This window comes from Opisthorchis viverrini, assembly GCF_000715545.1.
Source record: "Opisthorchis viverrini unplaced genomic scaffold opera_v5_606, whole genome shotgun sequence".
Lineage (NCBI taxonomy): Eukaryota > Metazoa > Platyhelminthes > Trematoda > Opisthorchiida > Opisthorchiidae > Opisthorchis > Opisthorchis viverrini.
In genome coordinates, this window is record NW_008752268.1 from 119157 (window position 1) to 133704 (window position 14548).

Genomic DNA, 14548 nt, shown 5'->3' on the forward strand with positions numbered 1-14548 from the left:
CTTTGTGTGACCTTAGATGTCACACATATAAGTCAACAGGAAACGTCATGAAACCATCGATTTACTCTGTGAGAAGATACACAGCTTCTATGAAATATCAAATTAGGTTCATTTAATGCAAACACACATTTTCCCTTCGATTTTCAAATACAGAAATCCGAATCATTGCCTCGCTGAAACAAAGTCAATAGGATGCCAGCTACTACGCAAAATCCGGATGCAGACTCCGTTTGCTGTTCACTACTGTGTGAAGCGCTTATGCGCTTAACGAAATAAGTCACGTTTGTCCTAGAAAACGCCACATATTACTCGTGTGCACAGTGTTGAAAGTGAGTTTGCAAAAATGATCAGTCATTGAGCAAGGTGATCAATGGCCCACCATATCCTGGTTTGGTGGAACTATCTACCACAGACCTATTGAATGCCTGGTGGACAGTTTTTTTCCACTATCGGCATACATGAGTAAGGCAAAGTGCAATTCACACGAGATGCACAGTATAAAATTTCAGGCATATGAAGCTTCAAGTAAACCTGAACGTGATGCGTCGTTGTTCGCTTCTATTTGGGTTCTTGTTCTGCATCAACCACCTATCTTGGTTGGACGCCGTCGGTGTCCAAAATTGGTCATCCACATTTAACAACATTCCGTGGAAGAACTGGGTTGTCCTCGTTGCTGGTACCAATGCCTGGGAAAATTATCGACATCAAGTAGGTTTCCGTTGGTTTGTCACAGTTTTGAGGCTAGAACGTTGATCAAAATCCCGCAAGAATGGGTTTTCAAAGTGGAAATTAAAACCAGTGGTACACTATCAGCTGTCTCACCGAATTTTTACCATGATCGTGACATTTCACTCGAGAAGGCGGTGCACAGAAGCCACGACTAATGGACACACTAATGGACACACATTGCGTAGCTTGTGTTGGTTTTCGTCAGTAATTCTATGGCATGAAGAGATAAGTTGCGTTGGGTGGGTCGATTCACCGGTGAATACTAATGTGCATACCGTGATTCATGTTAGTAGGATACCAAAATCGTTATGTTGGGTGAAATAGCTGATGTGCGTAGAAGGTTTGTTTTGCATAACCACAAGAGTATTTCGACGGCCCCCACTAAGCATTTACCCATTCTTTGGAGCTTCGTTGTGTTACCGATGCGCTCTCAGACTCCGCAATACCTTAGCCTCAGTTGACCGGATGAACAAACCAGGTGTCAGAAATCTCAAATAGTCCACTGGCGTAGGAACAAAATTAGTTGCTACCCCAAACAGATCTATTCTTTCGCTAGTCGATGTGAGCACATAATTGTATACAACTTGGTACGATGAAGCCACGCAAATATGATTAATATTATGGAGAGGCGCTTTGATGGAATCCGTTTGTTCATTCCGGAATCATTTGCATGAGAATCGCATGAAAAAATTTCATACGTTTCAAATATATCTGTACCCATTCCTAAGATTCACTTGGTAATATTTTATTGCCACTATCTTTCGCTGCAATCTTGAACGAGAATATCGAGTATATTATTATCGAAGTCAGGAAATGACAAGATAGAGGGGCTATAGTACGCCTGTCGTTGTTTCGACTAAAAGCTGTCTTCCACACATCTCATTCCTGACTGGAATCCTGCTTCCTAGTGGTGACTCTGTCTTTAAAGTTCTTCGCCAAATGACGTGATAAGGCTAAGGGAACATTCACTTCACAACGTATGCCGCGTCAAACTCATTGAAAGTAGCAACACTTGCTTCCGTATCATGCAGGTGACAGTGAGCTGAAACACGCAAGTGATGCAGTTCAGCAACTGTAGTGAACATTTTAATCCTCATTAAGAAGAAAGCGATGGCGAACCCAGTGCAAAAATATGCTACCCATTTTGTTTTAGAGCGAATGCAATAAACAGTGACAGACAAACTGACGAATACTTTTAGAGCTTTTAAAGCTGTTGCAACTGAGTTGACCGCGGATGTTGCAGCTGACGACATTGGGAGGCAAACTGATCCCTTAGTTATAAGAACGGAACTATATGGATATCCCTGGCACCAGAATGAGGAAAGCGAAAATGCCGTATATCTGAAGCAGAAGCAATAAAGGCTTCATCAATAGCCTTTTTTCGATGACGCGAGCTGCGGTTGACAGCAGACGTCGCCATCTGTTTGATGACAACACTCACGGCCGATGCGACATGATATTATTTGTGAGCGGGCAATCCATGCTAGAAAACAGGCTGTGATGCTACCAGGGTAATGAGGAAAGTCCTTCATAGCGAAGTGGTTTGTTTGCAAACATCAACTGAACAGCCATAAACTATTGGACAGGAAAGTAGGCGTTCCACTTGCGCATCGGTTTTAAAATCCGAACATTCTCGAAATTTCTTTTCAGCTTTCACGCGCCTTCATTAAATATCATGCTCTTGTAGCGGTTCCACAAGTTTCTTAACAAACTTCTTCCATTAGACGCTGAGCGCAACTTGGAAAAGACAGCAGGGTGTTCGCATTGTCATCACTAGTATGCGCCTGTACTCCACGACACCCGGACATATAAGAGAGGCTATTTAGGATCCACGATTAAGGCATTCATCCCGAAAGCCCATTTACACTGGTACATTCCCGAATTGGTGGTGGATTATGCAGGCATTTAGGGAATCCCAAATTCCCAAACCGAAATCATATCAAGCCCCCAACCTGGAGGACTTCTACCCATAGACCAACCTGGTATGGGAGGATCTGTGAGTATCCCATATACTCTGCTCAGTGGGTAACTGAGACGCACAAACCGTCAAGTCACTGTGAGATCCGACCTCTTTCTGACAGACGCAGATACGGTAGCTTTTTAGTTCGAGTGGAAATAATGTCAACGAGGGAGCATGAACGATCTACGAGGTTCTTTTAGGATTCACCGTCATTTAAAATGGTTTTAAATGAAATATATTCCAGGTGCAAGGGTGTTATCCATGGTAATTCTGATGACCTTATTTGGCAAAGAAATGACCAACCTTGATCACCTAGTCACTGAGCCATTAAGGGCCGATCCAGTCGAGAAAGCCTTCCGGTAAAACACTCATAGAGCATGTGAAAATGATTAAATCACCGAAAATGTACCTATATCTTTTTTACATAGCCGAAACGGACAGTTTTGGGTTTTTAACCTGACTGATGAAAACTCATGAAGACACTCTGAACAAGTACTTATATACAATTTTGGAATCAACATTTGGACCGCTACTGATCGAAGTCGTTCGTCCACTGAAGCACCATTTGCTCGAGGGGTGTTTTGAGGATCGTATTGAAGATGTTTAACAAAATCAGTTCGTCCCTATCCATTCTTAAGATGCAGTGGGCAGTATATTATTGCAATGAGTTTAACCGCAATCTGACTATTTATCTAGTACACAAGCGACTTACAGATTCGGAGGTATTTTCAAAGTCAAGGGAATTCAAAACTGCAAGGATCCGGTGCACAGGTTCTGACGCTTGACTGAATGTGCAACTGGGGTCCACAGAAGCCCTTACAGAGTAGAATAATATGTCCTGTGTTCGGAATAATGCATCTCAATACTGTTGGGATAACGGGATTATTCTACATACCCCGTTTGCCTCCTTTATCCCCCATGCCTCACTCTGCCCGTTATCCTTAATTCACGTATCATTTGTGTTCTCATTCAGGCTGACGTTTTCCATGCGTATCAAATCGTGCGTAAAAACAAAGTTCCAGCGGAGAATATAATTACCTTCGCCTACGACGACATTGCAAACAATCCCAAGTAAATATCACGTACAAAATTTTCTATCCGATAACAACTACAATGGTCAAAACGCGGTTCGTTTTTTACTTTAAAACGTCGCACCGTTGAGCCATATTTCTCATAGATGTAAATCATGAATAAACTGTGGGTGCATATGATTATGAATTTGCGTGCGTCACGTGAGATGTGTAAAAATGTCTCCTGGTTCATGCATTGTCATGGCTGTGAACGCCACAGAACCCCAATATTATCAGCACAATTGATGCCAGGTCAAAGTGCAGCCATCTTGGTATATCATTGCTGGTGTTAATGCTAAATTTATGTCCTCATTTAGTTTTTCAGTAATGTGAAATTAATCGCGATAAGTTCGTCGTTTGAGCGAACATTAAGCAGACAGACTAGTAAGCTTAACATTTTGTAATACAGTCGATTGCCGGCATAAGTAGAAGAAATTTACTAGACGTAGAATGTTTGATCTCACCTGCAGGTTCTGAAAATCGTAAGTTGTTCATTGTCCGATCGAATTTCATTTGAGGGCACCGCATTAGAAGATGCTGAAACAAACTCTAATACTGGTGGCGTTGCAAAGTAAAGTTAACTAACATGATTACCTTTTCACACCACATTTGTCACCTTCCTTATTGTGCACTGTATCGGGATACTTGTAGGATAACTAACTTATTTCTGCCTAAATGATTGTTAGTTAATCGAATGTGTGGCAGAAGGTTCACAAATCGTCGTGAAAATTTATTCCAAGAAAAGCCCGGGGACAAACTTCCAACATAAATTGTTAGCGCTTGTTTTTTATTTCCGATCGACATGTTAATTTCTCTCAAAAATAGCACTGCCACTTTCCAATCTTTCATTCCAGAAATCCGTTTAAAGGCAAAGTGTTCCATGACTACCTGCACGAGGATGTCTACCAGGGTGTGGAAATTGACTATCGTGGAAAAGTAAGTGCGAGTTACGGTGCGAATGAATTTCTGCATCAGTTTACACAAGGTGCAAGTAAAATGACACTATAGAAAACACTACAGAAGACAAACCGTCGGACAGACTAATCAGTTTTACCATATTACAGAATGGTAAATGTGCTTGAGCGAACACTATCCATAAGGTTATAGGCCAAAATGTGGGATTCAGTTCAGTGCTGATAAGTGGCACTCACTTCAAGATGGCGGCTACTTGTATTCCTTAGCTACTGAGGTAATGCTTCCAGGTAGTCCATGTTCAACTCAACTACCAACACTGGGCCTGGCAAACAGACCAAAAATCGAATTCTTCAGCTTTTATCATACAGCGACAATCGTGGAAATAATGAGTGAAGATGGTGAGCAGATCCTAGATTTGAATAATATCTTAGGCTGAAAGTGGATGGATACTGGGAATAGAATGAGTGTGGAGAACAATTGTCGCAGGTGTACTTAATCATGCGTGTTCATCTGTTTTAGGATGTCACACGGGATAACTTCGCGAAAGTATTAAAAGGCGATCAGAAACTTGCAGCCAATAAGAAGAAGGTGCTGGAAAGGTGAGTTTGCGCGCAAGTGGATGTTGCTGATGAACCGGCAGAACACAGCTAGAATCCTAGTGTTCCAGGCTAGACCTCTGGGATTGATGAACTGCGAGTTTTATATTTTAGTAAATAAATTGATACATCATCTGTTTAATTGAAGGTCCCCAGAGTCAGTCAAAATATTTGCTTCGTTTTAAAGGAAACACGGTTTTTTTCAATATCGGACTATGCGTTATAATCATATCATCTGCATAGGTCACGTACACACCGTTTGGATTTGCAACTCCGCCGAAATCCGTAATCACCCACTATTTTGCGGGTTTTCTGAGTGACCGATACTTCCTGAGGGGCTGCGATGAATGATCGAATATATATTTTCAGTTCCCGTGAAACTATTTGAGGTCTAAATTTTTAAGAACACTGGTCAGTAATACTTCTTCAAGAGCTTCATTTTAGTTGGTGGTCTTCGGTCATTCAGCATCGCTTCCGGGAACTTTGTGCCTCGCGTTCTGTTTGGTCACCATTCCAAAGCAGCGGTCTGGTAGCTGTTCATATAGACCTACTCTGATATTTCGCCAATCCTGACAATAGCATGAAGTGGAGAGTTCCCTCCCAAAGCACTCCATTTTAAACAAACACATTCCTGACCCATCCGCAAAGTAATAATTGGTCAGGAGCACTATATTGACGGTTGCGTACACTATGGAGTTTTCACAGTATATCCTGTTTTAGCAAGCTAGTTTCCTGCAAATCAACACTTTCATGCAGAATATTTCGTTGGTCACATTCAAAAACATTTTTATTGCTAGCCATTTTGTGAGTCTAACAGTTCGTATTTTGGAAACTGGCGAATGTTATACAAAGATTTATTCAAGGAGAGCTCGAAGTTATTTTAATATCTTCCATTTCGGAGCAATCTGCTCTATTTTTCTGCCTATCAGGGGAAGAGCATTTGGCCAAGCGGACCCTGAAAATTAGGCGACAGCCCAAAATAAATTCAGAACAAACCGAGCAAAATGAAGTACCAAAACCTGAAGTCTGATTGAGAGTCTATTAAATGTGGGGAAGGCGGACCGCAAAATAAATACTCAGTAACCGGTCAGTCGGACCGCTACCAATGGGTCCTCAGACAGAATCTACTGAAAGAACCTATCAAATTCAGGGAATGAAAAACACAACGCAGTGCACATCGAATTGGGCCAATTGAACCCCGCAAACTTTATGCTCTCGTCAACCAGTCGCAGCCACATAAAACCAGACGGGTTTGGAGGAACTGTCGACTAATACATTTACTCAAGATGCCACTTCGGTTGGTGATGAAACATTTGCAAGATGATCATCGGGATCAGAGAACCGACGGGTGTCCACTTGATCGAAGACCAGCGAACAGAACATATCTTGGATAGTTTCATATAAAACCATATGGCCTCTTGGACATCCCGGTTTAAAATGTAGGGTTGGCTCTCGTTGGTTAAAATATTTCTTCAGTAGTTTAGATACTTTCATGCACAGACATAATCATGTTAGTAAGAGTATGATTTCGAAATAGCTGAGCGTGACCGTTTCACAGGCAAGAGGATAAAACAAACTACGTGAAATATAAAACTGCATCTAGTCACCTTTATGCATTCAAAATCATAAAAGCTATTATACCATGTGAATGAACAATAAACCAACGGACGTCCGAAAATAGAATTTTCATTCCTGCATTCATGTGGCCATGCAAAAAGCAGACCGGTCAAAGTTAATTTGACTACGGATTATATCCAGTAGCGTGGACAATTCAATATTATGACCGGTGGATTCACTATCTTCCTATTTCCGCCGTTTTTTGTCGTGCTTTAATTGTGCCAACCAATAATTTCCGCTTCAAGTCCACCTTAACATTTCTGCTTACTTACAGCGGTCCTGATGACAACGTGTTCATCTTCTTCTCTGGCCACGGTGGGGCTTCCCACATTGCCATCCAAGAAGAACACGTACGTTCTCTAAATTATTGTAACCACTATAGTTTTTCGATAGGAATCTAGAGGAGGAGCGGCTTGGAGAGGCTTAGGTAAACATATGTTGGTGAATTATCTTTGGTAATTGTTTATAAGTGAGACTTTATGGTCAACAGTGGGCCACACATAAACCGAAAAATGGAACACAAGCCGCGATGTTCGGACGTGTCTCCTAAATGTGATATCCCAGTAATATTTCCGGTAGTTTTGGTGATACCGTCAAGTAGATTTTCTTTTACTCATTTTAGATCACTCAACTCACATGATTTCGCGGTCAATCCATTTAGACTTCTGAGCAAGGGTAGTTATTGTAAGGAAAGAAGCTAGTCGCATACAGTCACTCATGATGAACGCATCAGGTAATGTCTTCCTGACAAGACAACATACTCCGTATTTCTGTATGGAAAACCAATCTGTTATGAAAACCCGGGATTCAATCCCCATTGGGATCCATCAGCGGTGCGTACAGTAGTTGCAATATTAAACCGTTCGGACACGGACAGCCAAACGTCAGGCTGATTTGTCCGCACTTGATCAGGACATAACTTGATCAGGCATGACGTCTTCAATCAACGGATCCACACCACTGATGACTGACTCCTCGAGTGACAACCCCTCAAATGAAAAATATCCATGAGTCGTGTGAATTGGCGTTCCATTTGGACCACTTACAGACTGTTTGTATTGAGATCACTTTTGAAAGCGTTCAGTTTGGATTGGGGCCAAAATACTCTCCATAGGCTGGTGAATGGAACAAATGTTTGAAAACGGTGGTCAAATTGACATTCGAAGTGACATGGAAAGCAGTCATTCAAAGTGCCCATTCATAATTCTGACTTTGTGACTGCTACGTTATTCACTCTAATAATGGTCCTTGACGCCCTTTTCAAAATATGTTCACAGTACCGTCAACGGTATAGCTGACCAACACCGTAAGAGAAATGCTGGCACTCATATACCGGGGTACGAAAACACGGTTAACATAATAATCAGTAGGTTTACTAAGCAAAACACATTCAAAATTTGTTTTTCATCTGATTCCTTTAAACGGTATTCCAAAAAATCAATAGTCCTTCAGCTGGAACACCTATTCGGTGCGTAGCTGATATTCCACCTAATGAAGTACGAGGGCAGAAACACTGATAGCTTGCCAAAACCCAGACGGGAACAGTCGAAATGCTGAGGTTGGGTTCGAAATCTTTAGTTCATGCTCTTATCCATGCGCCCTCGCCATTTCATGAGAATTTTCGTTCGTGTGTTGCGACAGCTGGATGCCGTGGAGTTGAACGGGCTCCTCGCCCACATGCATTCGAAAAAAAAGTACAACAAATTGGTGCTGTACGTGGAGGCTTGCCAATCTGGTTCTCTGTTTCGAAATATTCTTCCGAAAAATGTGGGAAGTAAGTGGCGTAAACCTTTGGCTGGTTGTTTTGCAGATCCTGAGTAATAGCACTTAGAATGTCCTTCAAGTACGGTTAAAATACTGCACTTGTCAGTACAACAATCTTGGTGCTTCCTTGTCTTCTTTGTGATACTTGTAAGGAAGTACTTTCTCCCTCAACAACCGTTTAGCCAAAGATTACACAATATTCAGCCTTCAATGATTGTTGTCACTTCTGCTGACGAATTAGTTGCATATCGCTGCAGAAAATCATTGTGTAATTCGTAAAACACCTGCGATATTTTGGTGTCCCTGTACAGCTGGTGCCATTGCAGGTAGATACCGTCTTAGTAGATTGTGAATAGATCGCGCTATTTTATAAAATTTACACCTAAGCCCATCAGTCAACGGGTTAGACGCTTGCATGCAACAAAAATACAGATTATACATTCATATACTGATTTGGTTTTTACGAGCTGAACCAAACGAACCCAGCGAAACGTCTCGTTCATGAGAGTGTTTGGCCAGTCCGTCCAGCCTGGGTTCAAGAATGAATTTGGTTATATGGAAAGTCGAGTTCTTCTCATACCTGGTTCGCCAAAAGAGGCGGGAAAACCATAAAATCTGACAAGGAGTTGTCAGAGATCTTCTGAGAAGTGCTTCAGTTCCAGAATCCATGCGGTTTCATGATTTCTGCGAGTCACAGGATATGTTTGACAACAATTTGCTTCAATCTTTTACGCATATTTAATGGTGACCTGTATTATCTTGTGTCTGCAGTCTGCTTGCCAAAACCCAGACGGGAACAGTCGAAATGCTGAGGTTGGGTTCGAAATCTTTAGTTCATGCTCTTATCCATGCGCCCTCGCCCTTTCATGAGAATTTTCGTTCGTGTGTTGCGACAGCTGGATGCCGTGGAGTTGAACGGGCTCCTCGCCCACATGCATTCGAAAAAAAAGTACAACAAATTGGTGCTGTACGTGGAGGCTTGCCAATCTGGTTCTCTGTTTCGAAATATTCTTCCGAAAAATGTGGGAAGTAAGTGGCGTAAACTTTTGGCTGGTTGTTTTGCAGATCCTGAGTAATAGACTTAGAATGTCCTTCAAGTACGGTTAAAATACTGCACTTGTCAGTACAACAATCTTGGTGCTTCCTTGTCTTCTTTGTGATACTTGTAAGGAAGTACTTTCTCCCTCAACAACCGTTTAGCCAAAGATTACACAATATTCAGCCTTCAATGATTGTTGTCACTTCTGCTGACGAATTAGTTGCATATCGCTGCAGAAAATCATTGTGTAATTCGTAAAACACCTGCGATATTTTGGTGTCCCTGTACAGCTGGTGCCATTGCAGGTAGATACCGTCTTAGTAGATTGTGAATAGATCGCGCTATTTTATAAAATTTACACCTAAGCCCATCAGTCAACGGGTTAGACGCTTGCATGCAACAAAAATACAGATTATACATTCATATACTGATTTGGTTTTTACGAGCTGAACCAAACGAACCCAGCGAAACGTCTCGTTCATGAGAGTGTTTGGCCAGTCCGTCCAGCCTGGGTTCAAGAATGAATTTGGTTATATGGAAAGTCGAGTTCTTCTCATACCTGGTTCGCCAAAAGAGGCGGGAAAACCATAAAATCTGACAAGGAGTTGTCAGAGATCTTCTGAGAAGTGCTTCAGTTCCAGAATCCATGCGGTTTCATGATTTCTGCGAGTCACAGGATATGTTTGACAACAATTTGCTTCAATCTTTTACGCATATTTAATGGTGACCTGTATTATCTTGTGTCTGCAGTCTACGTGACAACATCAGCCAATGAAGACGGACAATCCTGGTCTGTTTTTTGTAGTGACAAGTACATCGATGTTTGTCTAGCGAGCGAATACGCGTACGCCTGGATCGGAGATTCGGAATACGTAAGTATTAGCAGAACTGCTGCAGATAAGCCCATCAGCTGTGGACGGATAATCCGGTGGTAGTCAGGAGCAAGTGGTAAACCACTAGGTACTGTAAAACACTTATTTGTTTAGTTCTAATGTGTTAGCTATAATCTCTTTGTAAATATATATCTTTGGATGAGGGTGGGGCGAGGTATCTTCTGTAGTCTGCAATTCTAGTGACCTTTTGTGAAAACGAAGCCCAAGGTTTTGTTGTGGCTTCTGGAACTCGTTTGTTATGAGCCGAGCAGATGTATGTTTCTCATCTTATGCCCCATTAGTCGTGCACATGGATGCTTCCGCCTATGCAGCTATCATTCTGGTAAGGAAAATTTCGCAGGTTTTGACTTACTCGGCAACATAGACTTTACCGGTTCCACCAACATGAACTTGTCTATCCATCCCAAAATTCAACCTCCGAATGTAGATCGAACATATGGTATCACAATATTGGATGTGTCAGCTCCAGTTAAGTTTAACTTGAATCAAGCTCGGCAAAGTTTCTCCGTTGGCCTGCAACCTAACCAGCAGTAATGTTTTTCAATCATACGGCTCCGTTTGTGAAACTGGTTTTAAATTTTTCATATACATCCAAGTTCCCAAATGCCTACTCACCACTTCCACAAACACCATCAACAACGCCATCACCAATTTGGTTTTGAAGCATGAACAAGATTTACGTGAATTCAGAAATCACGACAACCCGATGACTTCAAAATAAAGGAGGCGTTAGTTTGATATCTAAGCTTTCTAACTATCCTCTTGATCACGTGAACCTCTGACTTTGCAAAGGTATCGAGAGGTATGCATAGGAACATAAAAGAGTCTATCAAATGTCAGAGTGCCGAGGGTGTACCTCGCCCCCTTAGAGGAAGACTGTCTGAGGGCCCCTGTGTTTGGGCAATGTTCTGGAAACTGTGCACTTGAATTAATGTTGGTAGAGCGCTTGTTGTCATCTTTGATTCAGGTCGCCTGAATAAGTGTCTTGGGCTGCCGGAGCATCAGAATTATTGTGGTAGTCCAACCAAGTTTTTCCCCATCCATTTTACTTCTTTTCTTTGGAAAAGGAATTCGAATGAATTTGAATGCCCACAGGGAATCGTCAGTGTTGAATACGGATGCTGACAATGATGACGTGGATGATCATTTTGATGATGATGGTAACAATGGATCTCCTGAACGCCGTCGTCTCAATAAATCTGTCGAAACGAATTTGGTCGGATAGACATTCACTCGGGTGTTGGGTCATCGTCAATCGAGTTTTTATTATTCTCACATGACCTGATTCATCACAAATGAATGACATTTAATTGCTACACTAGCAGACGATTCTTTATTCAAAACGCGTATCCTGCTTTCTCACAAAAGTTAGCTGTGCCATGCAGTGGGCATGTTTAGTTACTGAAAATTGGGAAGGGTGTCGGATTCCGTGCTCAGTCCGGATTGTCATAACCTAGAGATGAATTCAACTTGCCGTGACAAGAAGGAATTAAAGGTTTGAATGAAAGGTTTGAATACTGTTGGTGTGTTTCGCCTTTCAGAATTGGGTCCACTTGACCCTTCCAGTTCTTGGCTGGAGACAGCGAATGATATGGTGACCCGGCGTTGATAGTTTCACGGTTTTGCGTACATTGGATCAATCTTAAAATTGCGTAAGCGTATTCACATACTTCACATAGCCTGCCTTTGTCATTATCTCTCTCCCACGTCCAGCATGACTTGAAAACGCATACACTGGATCAACAGTACGAGGAAGTGAAAAAAAGAACAGCATATAGTCACGTGATGAGGTACGGTGAGATGGTGAGTCACACACTGTCACGGAGAAATTCAGTTAAGTTACTTGTGAGAGACCAAACTGTTATGGAAATTAAATGACGGTTGTATTTCGATATCTTTGAAATTTGCCGGTCAAGTGGGAAATAGCTGATTGGGATTTCAGGTTCCATAGACGAAGTTCAGCAAGGTAGCTAGTCCAGCCATTTAGATAACCATGCCCGCCGGTGTCACTTTCCCGATAACCAAGCAATGGCATTGGTGCTTTATGCAAAATTTGTCCCTGCTTTATTGTACAAACAGAAGTCAAAACTTTATGAACCAACGACAAGTAACTCGGAGGAAGAATGAATTGACACGATTCCTGAAACTTACACCGGAAAAGTTAAAACTCAAGGAGCTAGTATACGTAATCAGGCGATGTGGATTTCCGTGACTGAAAGATGTGACGTTTTTTGCTGTCTAAATGAAAGCCAATCACAATGCAGCTAAGTCCCTTGTGGCAGAACGTTTATCAAATATCTACTGGGGTGAGGTACACACTTCTTCTGACTCCCAATAACGAGAAAACACCTATTCAGTTCTTCTCGGTTTTCCAGCATAGATTGGCTTCCTCAAAAAGCGAAATATTTATTCAAATAAGAAAGTTCTGCTGGGCAGCAATATTTGGTAATGTAAAACAACATGGGTACAGATGATTAATAGAAGCACGTCCGGGACTCATCGTGATGAAATTCAAGTTTAAACTATACTGTGTGGCGACGCCGTTGGTGAACTTGCTGACTGTGTTACGTGATTCAGACACACGCTCAACCAAGCGCACATTCGAAATCCACATCGACACGTCGGATACTGCGCTTCAGTCCAATTCGCAGAAATTTAGTCAATGTAGATTTGAACTTCATCATGGACCCGAACAAGCAAACTTAGGTGATAGCAATTTTGATTAGGTGGACATTAATGAAACACCTTCATATTTGCGAAACGGTTTCGGAATCAATGTCTCTTGATCAGTCGGATGTTTCAACGTGAACAAGTGAGTACTAGGGTGTAAAACTACGGTTTAAGGGTGTATTGATCAGGGTGCCATCTTCGTTGATAATACACTGATAGGTGGCTGTTTATTGTTTATTTCAGGCGATGAAAAGTCTCCCAGTTGGAAAATTCCAAGGTCATTATGACTTACCCATGTACCGGAATGACAGCACAATACAAGTATGTACTCGGTGCCGTGTTCGATATTTCTTCAAAAAACCAAGCGACTACTACACACTACAATGACATTCTAATAAGCTGCCAATTCGGAGGCAGAAAAGCCTACAGTCCCATTTAATATCGACAAACAGTGCTAAATCAGGACTGATCAATAACCTCAATTAGGATGTTTTCTTTTGTTGGAAACAAGAGTTACTGCGACCAACAGCGCCCATCCGAGAACCCTTTTCATGTGGTTTTCTACATATAACTCAATAGATTGCTAAATAAATACATAGATAGATAAATAGATGGATAGATGAATAGATAGATAAATAGATAGTTAGCCAGATAGATAGCCAGATACATAGGCCAATAGACAGATAGATAAACAGTCAAACTGACAAACTAGTTGACAAATTGACTGACAGACAGACTGGCAGACTAACAGATAGATAGCCACGCAATTAGATGGATAGCGGCCAGTCTACATAAACACAAATCGTAAATCAAACACATGGAGCTTCTGATGATTACCTGTAGCATGGTCAGTGATAATCGGGCTGATGTCGAAAACCTTTCAATCCAAGGGACAAGCATTTATCTGATTGCAATTATTCGTGGATTTTATGTTATACCTCCCGATCGAACATGGTATTTACCACTAATCATTATCACTTGCTGAACACAAAAGCTACCTATTTCTGCCAAAGCGCGTTGTCTCATTAAGAATATTGGTTGGATTTGTTCACGGCATAAAATAACACACGATAGTTGAGATCCCGTTCCAAATGTTTAGCAAAATATATGAAAAGTTTATTGCTGTTCTGCCTACCCAAAATGACTTACGGGCGACTGAATTTCCGCGACACTTTGCGTAACTATGGAAACCGAGTGGAGTGGAATTATTTCATCTTAACACTGAATAGTCTAGGAAGACAATTCTTTCATTCGGCATTGTAAGAGCACCTGTTGTTAATAAATGTTTTGTTTCC

At 41.6% G+C, this 14548-nt stretch overlaps 1 protein-coding gene across 1 annotated transcript in view; it reads left to right on the forward strand.

Moving 5' to 3' along the window:
• Positions 1–513: 513 nt before the first annotated feature.
• T265_11830 (hypothetical protein) overlaps positions 514–14548 on the forward strand; it is a gene marked incomplete at both ends in the record, with an annotated part of 19314 nt that continues 5279 nt past the window's right edge. Inside the window, 10 exons of the mRNA XM_009178614.1 lie at positions 514–708; positions 3663–3760; positions 4614–4695; positions 5194–5273; positions 7162–7202; positions 8529–8599; positions 9548–9680; positions 10441–10562; positions 12297–12386; positions 13497–13574. Coding sequence (XP_009176878.1) covers positions 514–708; positions 3663–3760; positions 4614–4695; positions 5194–5273; positions 7162–7202; positions 8529–8599; positions 9548–9680; positions 10441–10562; positions 12297–12386; positions 13497–13574 — 990 coding nt within the window. The remainder of the gene's footprint in view (positions 709–3662; positions 3761–4613; positions 4696–5193; positions 5274–7161; positions 7203–8528; positions 8600–9547; positions 9681–10440; positions 10563–12296; positions 12387–13496; positions 13575–14548) is intronic.